This window comes from Rana temporaria, chromosome 10 (assembly GCF_905171775.1).
Source record: "Rana temporaria chromosome 10, aRanTem1.1, whole genome shotgun sequence".
Taxonomy (NCBI): Eukaryota; Metazoa; Chordata; class Amphibia; order Anura; family Ranidae; genus Rana; species Rana temporaria.
The window spans coordinates 116,817,947-116,832,358 of record NC_053498.1 but is presented as its reverse complement, the minus strand read 5'-3'; the positions used below and the strand labels follow the sequence as shown (position 1 = coordinate 116,832,358).

At 43.0% G+C, this 14,412-nt stretch overlaps 1 protein-coding gene across 5 annotated transcripts in view; it reads left to right on the top strand.

Moving 5' to 3' along the window:
- Nucleotides 1-14,412, top strand: part of USP28 (ubiquitin specific peptidase 28) — a 116,948-nt gene that overhangs the window by 53,304 nt on the left and 49,232 nt on the right. For all 5 annotated transcript variants that reach the window (XM_040326029.1, XM_040326030.1, XM_040326027.1 and 2 more), the window contains exons 13-16: nucleotides 2,585-2,761; nucleotides 5,271-5,482; nucleotides 9,896-9,966; nucleotides 13,827-14,055. In XM_040326029.1, coding sequence (XP_040181963.1) covers nucleotides 2,585-2,761; nucleotides 5,271-5,482; nucleotides 9,896-9,966; nucleotides 13,827-14,055 — 689 coding nt within the window. The remainder of the gene's footprint in view (nucleotides 1-2,584; nucleotides 2,762-5,270; nucleotides 5,483-9,895; nucleotides 9,967-13,826; nucleotides 14,056-14,412) is intronic.

Genomic DNA, 14,412 nt, shown 5'->3' with positions numbered 1-14,412 from the left:
TACAGCTGTCACATGACCCAGATCTTTCCCAGCCTGTCTGCAGGGAAACATAAGCAGGAGGCGCTTCTAGTCCTCTGCTACTGGTAACATGTGAAAAAAAGAAAAAAGCAGCCTTTTGAAATGCAGAGTAAAAATAAATAATATCAGACTGTTTTAAATTGCCTTAGACGTATGTTTGAAATCAAAGCTTTATTATTTTTGGAAATGGCATGGTGTGGGCAGATTTCTGCCACTCACAGGTTGTCTCGCACCCCCTTCAGCCTGTGTCTTGGAATAAGAGGGAGGTGAAGTCACCATTAATCTACATGTAATATCCTAGGGAGGAGGCTGTCATTTGCTACTGTGTATATGCCCACGTGTGTGTTTGTATGCTCACATGGGCTGCTCAGATGTGATGAGGAGGAAATGCTCAGCATTTCCTCCCCATCACATCTGAGCAGCCCATGTGACTATACACAGCGGTAAATGACTGCCCACTCCCTCCCCCCTCCTCCATGCCCACTAACCACTATGGGGGTGGATATTACTTGTGGATTAATGTTGGTTTTACCTCCCTCTTGTTCTCTGACACAGGCTGAAGGGGTGTGACTGGCAGAAATCCACCCGCACCATTTTTTCACAAAAAATAATGATTTGATATATATTTGGATGCCAATTTAAAATCATTTATTGCTGTTAATTATGTTTACTCTGTCCTTCAAATGCTGTTTTTTAATTTTATATATTTTTAAAGGAATATTTTTTTGCCATATGAGCAAAATGTACAATTTACAGATATCGGAATATATTATGCACACGTCAATGCATGACAGCCCTTCTGATCAGATATTCTCAAAAACCACTACATATATATATGAAGCATTTGATTTTTTTCCGTAAACAAGGAAGCCAAATAAAACTATACACTTTTTTATAAACATGTGACCAGCAGCTCTTCCTGCTTTCGTTTTTGTACACAGGCTGGGAAAGAGCTGGGTTATGTGACAGCTGTATATCACATAGTAAAAAGGTACTACGATATTATTATTATTATTATTTTTAAATAATTATAGTGCCGTCTTCCACATACAGAAATAGAAGGGACAATGTATAGTATCACTTTAAAATTATACAGAAATCTTTTTGTTTTTTTGTTAAAAAAAATAAACCTGTTAACTTGCCTGCTCTGTGCAGTGGTTTTGAACAGAGGAGCCAAGATCTTCCTCTTCTCGGGTCCCTCTTCTGTGCTCCTGGCCTTCCCCTCCCGTTGAGTGCCCCCCCCAGCAAGCAATTTGCTATGGGGGCACCTGAGCTGAGCTGCAGCTCCAGGTGTTCATTTAGAGACAGAGCCGCGTCCTGGCCCCACCCCCTTTCTCTCCTCGTTGGCTTATTGACTTTGATTAACAGCAGTGGGAGCCAATGGTGCTGCGCTGCTTTTTCAGCCAATGACGAAGGGGATTCCTGGACAGCCGAGTCTCTTCTGCAACATTGATTGATCTAGATGGGGCTCAGGTAAGTATTAGGGGGGCTGCTGTACACAGAAGGCTTTTGATCTTAAAGGGGTTGTAAAGATACAATTTTTATTTTTCTCCTAAATAGCTTCCTTTACCTTAGTGCAGTCCTCCTTCACTTACCTCATCCTTCCATTTTGCTTTTAAATGTCCTTATTTCTTCTGAGAAATCCTCACTTCCACGACACTCCACACCAGGGGCCTTGCATTACTGTGTGGAGTTACAGACGGAAGAACAGGAAGTGATGATTTCTCAGAAGAAATAAGGACATTTAAAAGCAAAATGGAAGGATGAGGTATGTGAAGGAGTTATGCACTAAGGCAGGGGTCTCCAAACTTTACAAACAAAGGGCCACTTTATTGCCCTTCCGACTTTAGGATGGCCAGATTGGGGCTAGCAAGGGAAGAAAAAGTCACGGGCCTGGCATCAGTGAAAACATATATGGCCTCAGGGTTGGTGGTGAATAGGAAGAGGCGTATTCCCCCTATTAGTAGGAGTAGTATCCCATCATTGGTATCGGTGGATAATATAGTGCCCCATTGTTGGTGTCAATGGGAGGATTAGTGCCTCATGTCAGTGGGAGGAATTGTGCCCCAAGGGCCAGATAAAGGCTAGCAAAGGGCCACATCTGGCCCTCGGGCCGCAGTTTGGAGACCTCTGCAGTAAGGTAAAGGAAGCTATTTAGGAAAAAAATTGTACCTTTACAGCCCCTTTAATGCATAGAATGCGTTTAAGATCAAAAACCTTCTGCCTTCACAAGCACTTTAAGTGAATTTAGGTGGGGAGAACACGGCACTAAAAGTAAGACTCCTTTGCTATGATGTGCTCCATCTACGGTGATTTCAGGTCCTCTGCCTGAGCGACCTCTTTGCTGGACTCAGACAGACATAAGAACACAGGGGGGGGTTCTTTACCCTACCACCATCCACCCAGAACTAAAAATAACATTTGTGCAGGTTTTGCATTTACTGCAGAATAGTTGTCTCCTGTGTAACATTACTTGTCAATTAGGTTCTACCTGTTAGAAATTTGAGTATGTAAAAGAATAACGTTGTTTTATAGAATTTGTAACATGTGTCTCTCTATCGGACAGATACCTGAAGTATGGCTCCGGCACCAGCCGTTGTCCTCTGCCTGATATGCTGCGATATGTGCTGGAGTTCGCTCACGCTAAATCTGCTGCAAGAAGCCATGCTGTGGATTTGACACGGAGCGCCGAGACTCCAGCAGATGACACTACTTCTCCTGACTCTCAACCACAAGAAAATGGGTAATTTCATTTATTGTAAGATGCAAACCTATAAAATAGATGTTCTAGCTAACCTTGTAAATGAGTGCTGCGCAGCCAAAAGCCATTTACTTGATGCTATTTGCAGCGGATTACAAAACCTTATCTTCATTTGTTTTCTAGTTTGTTTTATGTTTTTATTTTACTGTGCTCTTTAATAGGCCAAGATTAAAGTTAGAGTGTTAAAAATGCAGTAATTTTTTTTTACTAAGCCGTTAAGCATCCTGCACAATTGTATGCTAAAACAATGTCATACAAGGTAACTTCTGTGTTTTTTGCAAAGTCTAACCGATTTTTTTTCTTGGCAAAAAAAAATTCACAGTTTTTCCACCCATAGAGTTAGGGCCCTTTCACACGGGGCGGATCAGTAATGATCCGCTCCGTGAACCTCGGCTTGCTCAGCGGGGATCGCTCCGTTGATCCCTGCTGAGCCGGCGGATGACAGGGCGGTCCCCGCACACTGTGCAGGGACCGCCCTGTCTTTTCTCTGCTTTCCCCATTGGGGGGATCGGATGAACACGGTCTGTATGTCCAAGTTCACTCGATCCAATCCGCAGACGGATGGAAAAATAGGATTTTCCTCCATCTGCAGAATCAGAGGAATGCGGAACCGGGTGGGATCGGGTGTCAGTGGATGTTCATCCGCGATCTCTTAAGGACCAATGTATGTCCCTTTTTCATCCGTAAGCGCCTGTGTGAAAGGGGCCTTAAAGTGGAGTTCCACCCATAAATATAACATTACATCAGTAGTTTTAAAAAAATGTCATTAGTCCTTTACGAAAATTTTTTTTTTTTTTTAGATGCCTTCAAAGTGTTGTTGCTAGGCAGAATAGTTAATCTTCCCACTTCCTGCACCTAGGTGCTTAAGCTTCCTAACCTACACCGCACAGACTCCTGGGAATGTAGTGGGTGTAACTTTACAGGAGTCTGTGCACTCCCCAGTCTCAAAGAATCATGTGACTTGGACAGCACAGGTGCTGAAACCTGATCTGACACTGCTTGTGCAGCACTGAGCATGTGCGAGATTTGCAAGGCTGAAATCCAGGAAGTCATACAGTCCGGCTTCATGATGCCCACACTTAAGATGGCCCCAGTCAATTTCTATTTTATAAAGTGTCTAAATGCTGTAACAACCTAACAAAACGGACCTTAGTTTACAGACTAACTTTACTAGAATACATTAAGCTTGTGTATTACAGGGGTATTTATATTTAAAAAGTGAAATTGTGGCCGGAACTCCGCTTTAAGGTGTACTGGTTATGTCAGCAAACAATTCCCTCTCCGGTTCTACACGAATAGCGAAGGGACAATTTGATGCCTAAAATTGTTTACTACTTCGCACAGGGGCGACTCGTCAGGCGACTCAGCCGCATGACAAGTCGCGCTCCGCTCTGTTAAATGGAACCGTTCTAATAGGAGCAACTCAAGTCGCTCCGACTTAGAAAAGGTTCTTGTATGACTTTGGGGGCGACTTGCATTGGCTTCAATACAAAAGTCATTCTGCAGGTCGCCTCTGAAGTCGTCTTGAGATCGCCTTGCAGAGTCACCCTCAAAGTCGTGCCGTCCCATAAATTACGGTCTCGCCACTAGGGTGCGCTCTCTGTGGGCCTAGAAGCAATACTTGCCTTCTCTGTGAAATCGTTTGTCACAGAACAGTCCCACTGATTTCAATCTGTCCAATGAGGAGAGACGGCAGCTGGAGCCGCTGCACTCATGCACTTTGCTGGATTGGATCGGGCTGAGGTAAGAAAAAAATGGGCTCTGGGGGGAGCTGCAGCACAGAAGGTTTTTCACCTCAATGCATAGAATGCAATAAAGAGGAGTTCTGCCGACAATAAAATAAATAAAAAAAATTAAGTCAGCAGCTACAAATACTGCAGCTGCTGACTTTTTAAATAAGGACACTCCCCTGTCCAGGGAACCCGCAATGTCCTTACTCGAAGCTGACCCATCCCGTCCCTCTGCTCCGGGTGCAGGCAACGGCATCTTCAGTAAGGGGATCAGAAAGTGAACCGCCTAGTTCCCTACTGCGCATGCATGAGTCGTACTGCACGTTCTGAATGGTCCCTACTGTCTTCTGGGACCTCTGCGTCTCCCAGAAGACGGCGTGGGCGTACTTCGCCACAAATTCTGCGGTGCTCTTTTGCCGGAAGTGAGAGCACATACCTGTATCTGCTCACCCCTTCCCTGAAAGGTGCCAAATGTGACAACTGGATCGGTGGAAGTTCCATTTCTGGGTGGAACTCCGCTTTTTAAAGTGAAACCTCGAGGCTTTGCAACCACTTTAAAGCATTGCACTCACAATCAGCAGAACCTAGCCTAAACCATTAGTAATTAATCTAAAGTCCTTAATTCAGTATATAATCAAAAAAGGAAATAACCGAATAAAAAGCGTATTCAGCAGAACACATGTAGAGTGTCCCTCTTTAGAGGATTTGCAATATAACTGTCAAATCTTTTGAGTAATCCTAAATATTTTCTCTGTTTTTAGTCTTTTACCAAATGGACACAGTGAGCACCTGGGCGGTGATGAAGCACGCCTTCCTATTCTGGAGCATGAATTGTCTTCTGTACAATCTTTTGATGAAAGTTCCATGGGATCTATCGAAGGCCCAGCTCCCCATTCTGCCACCAAGGAAGAACTACACTCTGTGGAATTATGCTTGCAGAGGTGGAGAGCCGAAGTGGAGCAAGACATTGAAGGTCAGGTGGGGCATGATTTGTTTGCTTGTGTACATGCTTGGGTCAAAGAGAAAAATAAAGGAGGAGATTAAAAAAAATGTTGAATAGACATACACAAAGTCCGAAAGAATAGGACCGTAGTAAAACTCCAAAGTCTGGGGTAAGTTCAAAGGGGTTGTAAAGGAAATTTTTTTTTTTTTCATAATAAGCATCCTTTACCTGCAGACATTCCTCTTTTTTTCTTTTCCTCATTGTTTGTTTTTGCTCAGAAGTTGCTCTATTTCTTCTCTGTTCTGTTCACTTCCTGCTTGTCTGATTTTACTGACCACCGTGATGGGAGGCTTTACTGCGGTGGTCAGTAACATGCTCGCCCCCTCCTGGGAACTACATCTGTGTGGCAGGACGCTCTCTCCGTGTTAGAGACTTCAAGGAGGTGTGAATTACTGGGCGTGCCGCAATGCATACTGGGAAATGTAGTTCTTACATGAACGAGCGCCGCAAACCAGGAAGTGAATGAGAGAACAGAAACTAGAATGCCGGAGGTGATATAGATGAAGGAATTTAATAGGTATTTACTCGTTTTTTAACAGAATCATTACACTGTTCTGTCTGTCTTCCTTGCAGACATTCGTTTTAGGCAAAAAAATAAAAATTCCTTTACAACTCCTTTTATGATTGATCAGTTGATCATCATTGGAATTCCACCATGATTCAGCTTACATTTGTGGTAGCAAGGTTAAAATAAATCTCCTTTACAGAGAAAATATCATTTGTTGTTGGATTTTGCATTTTCTTTTGTTAAATTAATTTTATTGGGTAAGAACAAGGTACAAAAAAATGGTAATATTGTATCGTTAGGGAGTTGATTACAATAGAATACAAGAACGGCAATCGGGGTACATAGAAATTACATTCGTAGAACAAAGTTCACAAGTATAAGGCACGTAAACATAAAAATAAAAACTGCTGGGGATTCTGGAACACGCTGCATAAGTTTAGTATACATATAAAAATTAGGGGGGGGAAACACGACCAGCATAAGTGTGCTGATTAAGGAAAATGTAAATATTACAGTAGCATATCTATACAGAAAAGGGTTTATCGAGCATGATGGCTATTAAACAACAAGATGAGGACTAAGAATAGCAAGGAAACAGAAAAAAGGAAAGAAGAGGGTAAAGAGGTGGGGGCAAGAAGGGGAGAGGTCCAAAATAATGGGGTAAAAGAGGAAAGCGAGCGGGGGTGGATTTTGCATTTTCTATATATTAAAGCAGTATTCAACCCGAAAACAAAAAAGCTGTACAGTAAAACCTTGGTCTGCGAGCATAATTCGTTCCAGAAACATGCTTGTAATCCAAAGCACTTGTATATCAAAGCATTTTTTTTACAGGTTCTAAAAGAGGAGAGGCACCTCTAAGTGTAGCAATAAGTTGCTAAATGTTATACCTTCATTAACCCCTTAATGCCCGCCGCACGACTATATACGTCCGCAAAATGGCACGGACAGGCAGATGGGCGTATATATACGTCCCCGCCTTCTAGCGGGTGGGGGGTCCGATCGCGACCCCCCCCCCCTGCTGCGTGCGGCGTGCGGATTCCCTCGGGGAGCGATCCGGGACGACGGCGCGGCTATTCGTTTGTAGCCGCTCCTTCGCTATCCCCCCCCCCCGAGGCTGAAGAACGGGGAGAGCCGTGTGTAAACACGGCTTCCCCGTGCTTCACTGTGGCGGCGTATCGATCGAGTGATCCTTTTTATAAGGGAGACTCGATCGATGACGTCAGTCCTACAGCCACACCCCCCTACTGTTGTAAACACACACTAGGTGAACCCTAACTCCTACAGCGCCCCCTGTGGTTAACTCCCAAACTGCACCTGTCATTTTCACAATAAAGAATGCAATTTAAATGCCTTTTTTGCTGTGAAAATGACAATGGTCCCAAAAATGTGTCAAAATTGTCCGAAGTGTCCGCCATAATGTCGCAGTCACGAAAAAAATCGCTGATCGCCACCAATAGTAGTAAAAAAAAAAAATATTAATAAAAATGCAATAAAACTATCCCCTATTTTGTAAACGCTATAAATTTAGCGCAAACCAAACGATAAACGCTTATTGCGATTTTTTTTTTTTTTTTTTTTTTTTTTACCAAAAATATGTAGAAGAATACGTATCGGCCTAAACTGAGGAAAAAAAAATGTTTTTATATATGTTTTTGGGGGATATTTATCACAGCAAAAAGTAAAAAATATTGCATTTTTTTCAAAATTGTCGCTCTATTTTTGTTTATAGCGCAAAAAATAAAAACCGCAGAGGTGATCAAATACCACCAAAAGAAAGCTCTATTTGTGGGGAAAAAAGGACGCCAATTTTGTTTGGGAGCCACTTCGCACGACCGCGCAATTGTCAAAGCGACGCAGTCCCGAATCGCAAAACCTGGCCTGGGCATTTGGCTGCAAAATGGTCCGGGGCTTAAGTGGTTAAATGTAACCATATTGCTACACTTAGAGGCTCCTCTCTTCTTTTTTATACTCGATTGTGACATGCTACTCTTGTATCAAAACATCGCTTGTATATCGAGGCAAAATGTATTAAAACATTTTGCTCACCTTTCAAAACGCTCCTAAACCAAGTTACTCTCAAACCAAGGTTTTACTGTATATTACAATTTACCTGTCTTTTACTGTGGTGGCTGCATTAGTTTCTTTTTATTTATTTTTTTGGCTTTTTTTTTTTTGTCCTTTTTTTTTTTTTTTTTTCTACCTGATTCAGCCAGTAACACTTTCTGTCTTATGGTGTCTCCACACTGGATTGTGGAGCCACGGTGACACATTTGGACGGTAGCGCTGTCAATCTGGGGACAGAGAAGTATTGGGTGCATTAGCAGATTTAACTATATTGGATCATTTGATGGCTTTACAGTTATCTTGACAGCAAAAGCCATTGTAATAGTTATTATTGTCTTTGGCAAACCATTAAATTTAATGGTTTTAAGCTTTGCTTTAATCTTGTCATGCACCTTATGATCTGTTCAGTATAGGAATTGGCTCTCAGAAATCAATTGTGCTGTTTGGTCACTGAACAACTTTTCATAGTCCCAGTAAAATTTCTGTGAAATTTGACTAATCAATCTTTTCTCTTGTTGAGCCAAACAATAGTATTTAGGCAAATGATCCTTTAAACCAAGAGTTAATGATTAATCAACTGACTGATTGTCATTACATGTATGGTGAGTGTTGAACTCGATGGGTATGTTAAACTATCTGACATAAAGGTCTTTTAAATGGTCATTTTTAGGCATCTAACCAATAAAATGAGGAATGTCTAGGATTCCTTCTAGGTAAATTTAGAAGTATAGAAGTGGTTCTCTGTTACGTACTTGATTTTGGATCAATATAGTGGCCCATAAAATAATGGAAGCCAAGCACATGGGCAGCTCTGCAGTTTAGTGGGTCTGTGGCAGCTGGTGCTCCAAAATTTTTTGGGGGCGCGCAAACAAACTGAAAAAAAAAAACATCAATTGCCACCAGTGTGCCCCCTCAATCCGTTGCCGCCAGTGTGCCCCCTCAATCCGTTGCCGCCAGTGTGCCCCCTCAATCCGTTGCCGCCAGTGTGCCCCCTCAATCCGTTGCCGCTAGTTCCCCCTCCCCCCGACACTTACCTGTCTCAACGCTGTCCTCCACGCTTCGAGTCCTCCCGTGTCTTCTCCTGTCCTCTTCCTGTCATCTCTGCTATGATTGGACACCTGATACGCGTCCAATCGCAGCGCCTGTTGCTTCAGGTGACTGGGTAATTGGACCTGGTGCACCTGATTGGCTGAGAGGTGGGTCAGTGTTGGGGAAGCTATTTATTCGCTTACCTACACACAACACTGTATAAACGGGGAACGCAGAGCATTGTGCCCGCTGTTTGCCATTTTTGAAGCCTATGAGATAGAACCCATGGTTTTAATCGGGATGCCTATTAGAGCCGACGGCTCTAATCAGGCACTTCCAAAAACACCCCTGCCGCTGTAATTTAGATGCCCAGCGCCCGATAGATAAATTCTTGCAATGCATGAATATATTGATGATAGAGGGGGGGGCGCTCCTGCGTCCTCTATGGACGCACCGCCACTGGTGGTTCCTTTTGTTAAAATCTTTGCCAGGGCACTATCTGCATGGAGTTTGCATGTTCTCCCTTTGCCTCTGTATGTTTCCTCTGGATACTCCAGTTTCTTCCCATACTTTAAAAACTTGCAGGTAGGTTAATTGACACTTCTTCAAAAAATAGCCCGTGTGTGATAGGGACCTTAGATTGCAAGCTCCTTGAGGGAAGGGATTGATGCGATTGTACAGTACATATAATGCTGTGTAAATTGTTTGGGCTGTATGAATATCTTTAAATACATGTCCACCTTAGAACAGACATTAAATTTGTCATCTGCCTGTTTCCTCAGACTTGAAGGTTTCTATTGCCAAATTAACAGCAATGATTGATGACATCTACAACGATTCAGACCTAATGCAGGTAAAGATCGTGTTTGTCCATGCATGTTGTGTTTTTTTTTTTTTTTTTTTTTTTTTTTTTTTATATACGGTCAATTAATGTTTCCTTTTTTAATTTGTGAATTTTACCTTATTTTACATCACCACATATTGTGAAGATACCAAAATACAATGTATATTTGTTCTTTGGGACGTATTCAGTCCTATGTTTGTGTAGTGCACCCCCTAAGGAGCCGGAGTTAAACTGTCCAGGCACTCTATCAATCCCCACTTTACATTTGGAATCCACTCCGTTGCCTGTAACGGCAGCTTGCTTAGCCTCTCAGTGACCCGCTGAGAGCCTGAGCCAGCCGCTACTGCCCCTGCCCCACCCCCTCTACAGCCCAGTGCTCCAGTGAATGCTGGAAGGCCAGAGCAAAGAGCCAGTCACTGAGAGTCACTGGCTAAGCCATTTATAGGCAGCTTTGTATTCTTTTAACCACTTCCCGACCGCCGCATGTAAATGTACGTCCACAGAATGGCACATACAGGCACATGGGCGTACATGTACGTCCTTGCCTTCTAGCGGGTGGGGGGTCCGATCGGGACCCCCCCCTGCTACATGCGGCGGTCGAATTCCCGCGGGGAGCGATCCGGGACGACGGCGCGGCTATTCGTTTATAGATGCTCCGTCAAGATCGCTCCCTGGAGCTGAAGAACGGGGAGAGCCGTATGTAAACACGGCTTCCCCATGCTTCACTATGGCGCTGCATCGATCGAGTGATCCCTTATATAGGGAGACTCGATCTATGATGTCAGTCCTACAGCCACACCCCCCTAAAGTTGTAAACACACACTAGGTGAACCCTAACTCCTACAGCGCCCCCTGTGGTTAACTCCCAAACTGCAGCTGTCATTTTCACAATAAACAATGCAATTTAAATGCATTTTTTGCTGTGAAAATGACAATGGTCCCAAAAATGTGTCCGAAGTGTCCGCCATAATGTCGCAGTCACGAAAAAAATAGCTGATCGCCGCCATTAGTAATAAAAAAAAAATAATTAATAAAAATGCAATAGAACTATCCCCTATTTTGTAAACGCTATAAATTTTGCGCAAACCAATCGATAAACGCCTATTGCGATTTTGTTTTACCAAAAATAGGTAGAAGAATACATATCGGCCTAAACTGAGGAAAAAAAACATTTTTATATATGTTTTTGGGGGATATTTATTATAGCAAAAAGTAAAAAATATTGAATTTTTTTCAAAATTGTCGCTCTATTTTTGTTTATAGCGCAAAAAATAAAAACCGCAGAGGTGATCAAATACCACCAAAAGAAAGCTCTATTTGGGGGGAAAAAAGGACACCAATTTTGTTTGGGAGCCACGTCGCACAACCGCGCAATTGTCTGTTAAAGCGACGCAGTGCCGAATCGCAAAACCTGGCCTGGGCATTTAGCTGCCTAAAGGTCCGGGGCTTAAGAGGTTAATGAATACTAAGCTTCCTCTGATTGGCTGAGTCAGAGGGGTGGGCTGATGACGTCGCGTTTACTGTTGTCTATTTGAAATTGCCATTGTCTGCAACTATCCACCATTTATCTATTCATTGTAGCATTCATAATCATCAACTCTTTACACATTTGTCACCAACAATGCTGCTTATCCTAATTCTGTCACCAGCAGAAGGTCTGCGCTGAGTTTCTTTTGACTGTCCGTTTCTCATAGGGATTCCCAGAATTTCATGGAAAATTTTATGTTTACTATTTCCTTGCTTGCACAGCGATTTCTGCACCGGGGGCCTTCTCTGAAATAGTAGACATCACTTTCTAGATGTGTACTATTATTAGTTTGGGGAGCTTTTGTAACTGTTTTATTATAGATCACCAGGCAGAGCACACAGTTGTTGGTATTCTGTGTGATATAGTGTTCCATGTGCTTCATCACCCAAAAATAGCAAGCTGTGAGTGTGCAATTTGAAAATCTGGTGTCCGGGAGCTTAAATATCCCATGTCATGCTCCAGCTGATTGACCAAGGCGCTCAAGTGGTGGGCCGGCTTCAGGGTAACATGTGAATGAAGTCCAGCTTTGTGTCAACAGCTGAGAATTTTTCCTGCATAACAGAGTTTGTGTTGATTTACAAGGCTAAATCTGAGTCTGTGGAGTCACTCTGCCAATATGTTTGTGTGTGCTTGTGAGCCCTGAAATAAAACATTCCAAAGGTTCAATTTAACATTTGTTTTCATTGGCTTCTTAGACACCCCTCATATTTTTTTCTACTGCTGCTAACTCACTAGTAGCATGGCAGAGCCACTCCCATATCTGCGTTTTTGTACGCCTATTGTCTCCCTGGTTAAAGGACCGCTGTTGCAAAAGATGTATAACTGTAGGTGATTAATACCTGCATTGATATTGTTCAGGCTAGGGTTGCACCAATACCGGTTGTTACCAACGAGTACGAATACCGATACTTTCAGTCAAGTACTCACCGATAACGGGTACCAATGCCTGCCTGGCTATTCCCTCCCCTCTGTAAACTGACCACAGTATATCAGGGCTGCTGCACCCCCACAACCTGGTCAGTTTACGTGCCTCCATCATTCACAGCTTCCTTCTGTCCTCCTCTCCCCCTCCCGCCTGTCAGCAAGTTACAGTGGCTGCCCCCCCTTCTGCTGCTGGAATAACATCTACATATTTATACTTTTATACTGTCTCCTAATCCTGTGTCGCCCTGTGTGATTCATTTTTAAAAAAAAAATGCAGTATATGCCTCCATTTTAGAGTGGTGGTCACGTGACCAGCCAGCTCTCTCCTTCTCCGCTCCAGTCTGACATCAGCGGGGGGAATATCGGACCCACCTGCTACAGCTGTCAGACGGGGAGAATAGAGAGCCAGCCCGTCATGTAAGCACACACACACACACACACACACACACACACACACACACACACACACACACACACACACACACACACACATAAAGATGTTAGAGTGCATATAGCGGCCTTGTTAAGAAAACCATGTGGTCCACAAACTTCAGCAGAGTCTCTTGAGACATGATGGCAGCCCATGGATACTACAGTGAAGTGTGGTAAAATCCACACCCATGTTTGTATAACCCTGACTTCTAATCAAAAATGAAGAGCCTTCAACAAGCGAGAAATAAGGTTGTCTGAGCACATGAGGATTGTTCCCCAGCTAAAAAGCTGCAATTCTACAACCAATGGGCCATCCAGTATAAAGAGGATGTCTGAATCGAGAGATTATTTTTTTTGTTAATGATTAATTGTGCAGCTCTACTGCTACTACGGTGATTGCCACGAGCTTCCAGGTCCCAAAATATGCGACTGCCCGGCTGCTAAGTGAACACAGCAGGTCGCTTGCCATTCAGAGAACATTTTACATTTTCTCAGTGAATGCTAATTTTTTTTTTTGTTGCCTGATGTCACCACCCTACCTCTCCACCTCTTACAATTAGAGAAGGCTTTGCAATCATTGAGAAGATGCAAAGTGTTTTCTAAATGGTGCCCATGCCGATCAAATGACTTCTTGCGTTCATTATGCTTTAGGGCAGCTGCTTGGCATGGGATTCGGAGGCTAATGGTGATGCGGTTTATACTACAGTGATTTCCAGCGTCCTCTGGGATCCGCCTCATATGACACCTACATACTTGCATTAGTCCAAGCTTGAACCAAGTAACTATGCAAAACTGGAGTGGCAATTTATTTTAAATGAGAGATGATGCTTTATTCCCTGTGTGAAGCTAAAATGGATAAGTGGGTGGCAAGCGAGAGGGTTGGTGGTATACTGTGCCTAACTGAAAACCTGTTTTGTTTTTGTTTGTTTTTTAGTATGAGAAATGGTGCAAGGTGTTGAGGAATTTTCTTTTATCTCGGTTTCAGGTTCCATACAGACTCCATGCGGTGCTAGTTCACGAAGGCCAGGCTAATGCAGGCCACTACTGGGCTTATATATACAGCCATACCAGAAAATGCTGGCTCAAGTACAATGATATGTCTGTGACTGAGGCCACCTGGGAAGAGCTGCAGAGGGACTCTTTTGGAGGCATGAAAAATGCTAGCGCTTACTGTCTCATGTACATCAATGATAAGTTGCCATACTTGATTGCAGGTAAGAAAATCTGGAGAAAAAAATGCAGAAAGCGAGGTCCTTAATAGTTTGCAAGTATAGCAATTCATGACAGCCAGTCCACTTTCCCTTTACTATAGACCCATTAAATATGTATATGTTTTTGTCTGGCTACTATATAATACTAAGCTTTGCACATCATCAACTAGGTAAATCCTGAAATACTACAAAATGAAAGATATTTGGGTCTTTTTTCACTTAACTGTGATGATCTTCAAAGTTCCTACATTCCCCGCTCAGCCTGTGTACACAGCACCTTGACTTCTGTCCAAGACTGATGATGGGGCTGGGACTTGAGTAGATTTAAAGAATAGTTCCAAGCATGGCTATATTATACAT